Source organism: Carlito syrichta, unplaced genomic scaffold, assembly GCF_000164805.1.
Source record: "Carlito syrichta isolate Samal-C Ts95f unplaced genomic scaffold, Tarsius_syrichta-2.0.1 Scaffold313438, whole genome shotgun sequence".
NCBI lineage: Eukaryota > Metazoa > Chordata > Mammalia > Primates > Tarsiidae > Carlito > Carlito syrichta.
Window position 1 is genome coordinate 84,285 of NW_007257534.1, and position 4,291 is coordinate 88,575.

At 47.1% G+C, this 4,291-nt stretch overlaps 1 protein-coding gene across 1 annotated transcript in view; it reads right to left on the minus strand.

Moving 5' to 3' along the window:
• FNTB (farnesyltransferase, CAAX box, beta) overlaps positions 1–2,659 on the minus strand; it is an 82,470-nt gene extending 79,811 nt beyond the window's left edge. Inside the window, exon 1 of the mRNA XM_008070462.1 lies at positions 2,269–2,659. Coding sequence (XP_008068653.1) covers positions 2,269–2,412 — 144 coding nt within the window. The 5' untranslated portion in view covers positions 2,413–2,659. The remainder of the gene's footprint in view (positions 1–2,268) is intronic.
• Between the last annotated feature and the right edge of the window lie 1,632 nt (positions 2,660–4,291).

Consider the following 4,291-nt stretch of genomic DNA (forward strand, 5'->3'; position numbering starts at 1 on the left):
CCTGGGGCAGTGAGACCTCATCTCTACAATAAATCAAAAATCAGCTGGGCGTGGTAGCGCGCACCTGTAATTCCAGCTACTCGGAAGGCTGAGGCAGAAGGATCGCCAGAGCCCAGCAGGTCGAGGCTGCGGTGGCCGGGAGCGGCCACTGCACTCCAGTCTGGGCAACAGAGTGAGACTCCAACACCAAAAAAAAAAAAAAAAAGGATAACAATAGTATCCTTTGTAAACAACAACTTCTAGCAAGGTTGTTATTTCTGATGAATGTAAGCACTGACCTGGTAGTCTCTAAGCCTCTATAAGGATTGAATGATACAATGCATGGAGAACATTTAGGACTGTGCTGGGACTCTGATAAATGGTCACTGAGATGATTATTAAAGCAATGAGCCAGCCGTGAGAATCAGATACCACATTATCTTCCTACCTTCTGGAACGGTTCATTCTAGACTCTTAAAATATGAGCTGGAGTAACAACATGGAAAAGAAATAAAAGATGCTCTACTATCTACCATACCGCTGGGCCTAGATTTGAAAGCTGCTCTAAATATCAATGCCCCACATCAGAATCTAACTTCTATTCCTAGCCCTGGCCTTGGCCTACACTTTTTCAAATAACTTTGTTGTATCCATTTTTGCACACCATTCATTATGCCTAGGTACTTAGAACAAAAGTGGGGTATTTTCCTGGTAGGAACTAAGTAGGTAGCAATTTCAGTATTCTACTAAAAAAATTTAAGACATACAAAAAAGAGAAAGAGCCGATCAAACAAGTTCCTAATAATGTTCCTGTTTTTGACTTGTCTTTCTAACCATGGAAGTTTGTTCTGGTCTCAAAATTAACAGACCAACTTGTGATTGATGCCATGGTTTCCACTATCATCCTACCCATACCCCTATCTATTGTGTCAATTCAGTGAACTATTAAGGTGATCCCATAGTCTAAGGTCAGATAAAAAGAAAAAGACTTGAACTAAATCAACTCTACCACCAATTGCTTAGGAATACTGAAAGGTCCTGTAGGTTTTTTTGTTGACGTAAGATTGCTCTGCAATCTTTTGCAATCAGACTTCTGCAGACACCGGTGGGCTAACCAACCTGGACAGCTAAATAAGGGTTTCGTTTGCCACCCTAAAAATCCACTAAGTATAAATCTCCAGTTAAAATATTCCTTTTTGCTACTTTGTGACTAGCCATGTATTCAAGCCCTTGTTTTGTTATAAATATATAATTATGTTTGGTTATAACTGTACAACATAATAATTATCATAATTCATTTCACCTAAACAGAGGCTTCCAACTTCAGGTATGAAAAACAAAGCAGCTCCATTCAAAGTTAAGACGGATCTTTTTTACTGAGAGATCTTATGTTAGTAAGCAGCTGGATGCTTGTTTGTTGGTGCTTAAAAGAATCATCCTGACCACTTCTCCTAGTGACAGATGGGTAAACAACACTGCAATAACTACCTTGGGAACAATTCCAGATGGGGAATGAAAAGAAAAACAGAACTATAGCTTACTGCTCATTCCTCAAACACTTTGCAAAATGACAGGCTGGATCCTACTTCTAGGCCTTTGGATCCTAGACCTTTGGATCCTACTTCTAGGATAAGTAGTCCAAAATGCAGACTTTTTGCTAGAGCACTTTCCACACTGTACTGTTTTCCTGTCTTCCCCAACCAGCTCCTGATCCGGGGCTGTTTTATCTCCTTGTACTTCCAGCGTTAATACCCTGTCCGACACACTGATGGTGCTCAAATGACTGAACGACCGCCAAAGTGCCCACCCACGAGGCAGGCCCCACACGTGGCACTGCAGATCAGACATCAGACTGTGAAACGGCATGACCGCGGTCTGGCCCTTCTGTCTCCTCCTTGTCCTGAAACTGAGAGCAGGTCGGGGCAGCGCGCTCGCCATCCCTTAACCTCCCGAGGTCCCCGCGGGATGGAGGGGGTTCTCTGATCCGCCGGGGCTGCCTCTGACTCCCAGGCAGCGAACACGATCCCCCCCCCGGAAGGTGGAGGGGACAAGGGGGCTGTCCGCTTCTCCAAGCCCAACACTGAAACGACCCCTCCCCAACCTGACCCCGCAAACGCTCCACTCGGAAGCCCAAGCCTGGGCGCCCGGAGCTTCCCAGCGGGAAGGCGCCGCCCTGCACTGTGGGAGTTGTAGTTCCCCGGAGAGTTCCGCGCCCCGGCGGCCCGGGGAACGGGACTCCCGCTCCCAGAAGCCCCCGCGCGGGCGCCTCGCCCAGTCCGGCCACCTCACCTGTTCTATGGACGTGACGGTTTCCACCGAGTCGTCCTGCAACCGCTCCCGCGCGTGCTCGGGCCTCAGACTGTACAGCGGCTCTGACCACACAGGGGAGGACGATGGAGGGCAATAGTAGGTGAAGGAACTCGGAGAAGCCATGATCGGGAGAGCCGCAGGCGGTGTGCAGGACTCAGCTTCGTTAAGCAACAACGCGCATTGAAACTCGAGCGGGCTAAGGCGCTACGGAGAGCGGGTGGCGGCAAAAAGGTTGTAAACGCGAATCTCTCCTCCCACCTACACATCTCAGGGCGCGAGTTAGCAAGATGCTGCCGCCTCCCGTTGGGCAGAGGCGCAGCTGCAAGAGCTCAGCTTCCTAGAGCGTAAGGGTTTCTACAGCTGAAATTTCATTTCAGAGGCGTGGGATGCCTTGGTTTGTTATGCAAATTAAAAACACCGTTAACATTCGACTAATTCTCACTTAATTGTAATGAAGTCGTTTGCAGCTTCAGGTGCCCCAAAACCCAATGAATGTAACTTGGAAAGCATTTCTGACAGCTCTCCTGATTCCTCAGTCGCGCTGTTGCGTGTTTGCCAGCCTCCCTGTTGGGAGCCTCCCTCGAGAAGCCAGCAGCTTCTCAACAAACGTGCAGAATTGCCGTCTCAATAACAGCTACGGGATGAAGGGGATTGTAATTTTCTCCTACCCCTTGAGGGCTACAGTGCAGTATCAAGAACTCAAGTGCAGAAGAAGGAACAAGTGTTAAGTGAAACAAACAAATATTTATTCGTTCAGTCAGCAAGTATTTATGCAACACCAACTACATGTCAGGCTAGACCCTAGGAATACATAAGCAAACAAAACAAGGTCCCTGCCCTTGGAACTCTTACATTCTGAGGGAATAGCAGTGAATGAAAGAGCACAATAAATATTTGAAGACTTGTGATAAAGGATATGAAGGAAAATAGAGTCTTGAGAGAGACTAAAGGGGCTGGGGACTAACTGGATTGGGTGGTCAGGCCAAGGCTTTCTGAGTTAAGTGACATTTAAGCTGATTCCTGAAGGATGACAAGGAGCCAGTCAGATGAACGATATGGGAAAGAGCAACTTTGAAAGGAAGTGCCACAAATTCCTTTTTTTTTTTGAGGCAGGGTCTTGCTCTGTGGCAAGATCAATGATTATACAGTGGCACGATCAGTGATTATAGCTCACTGCAGCCTCTAACTCCTGGGCTCAGGCGATCCTCCCATCTCAACCTCCCAAGTAGCTGGGACTACAGGCACCCAGTTAGAATATAAGAAATTCTTACTGAATGAACTTCATCATCATATTCGCCTTCATACAAACAATGTCAAAGTTGTGGTTTTAGGAAAACCCTGCTACCTTTGGACAAGCAATAGAAAATCTCATTTAGGGGACACATCAAAAGGACTATACCAAAGTTATAATACCAAGAGGTTAAGCTGGGGGGTTATGTGTGGGGTTGTGGAAGGAGATAAGATAATAATGGGTGTTCTAGATGCACGTGGAAACAATCTTGGCCTCCTGCCCAGAGCGTTTCACTCAGTTCCCACTCGATTGCGTGTCACATGTCTAGGATCCAGGGATCACAGGCTAGTGTGACATTTCACAACCGGCCATTCTCCTGTATGAGCATCATAGTAAACAGAAGGACTCAGGAAGATTCTGAAATGAGACTGGAATGGGACAAAGGCCTCAGTGGGTGAAAACTCTCACCATGCCCATCTCTGGGATACTGTAGGCACCAGAACATTACCAAACCTGGGAACAAGTGGGGCTGTATAGGTTAGGATCATGGCCATGGCTGGACACCCAGAAATGGTCTCATTATACTCTCCCCCGCATATTGGCATTGTGGGGGCCATGGCCATTGGCCCCCGTAAAGGTTTGCTGAACAATCACTGACATTAGGCAAGATTGAGTAATAGGAGAAGATGCATACACAGTTTTTTTTTGTTGTTTTTTTTGAGTTGGAGTCTCACTCTGTCACCCAGACTGGAGTGCAGTGGCACGCTCCCA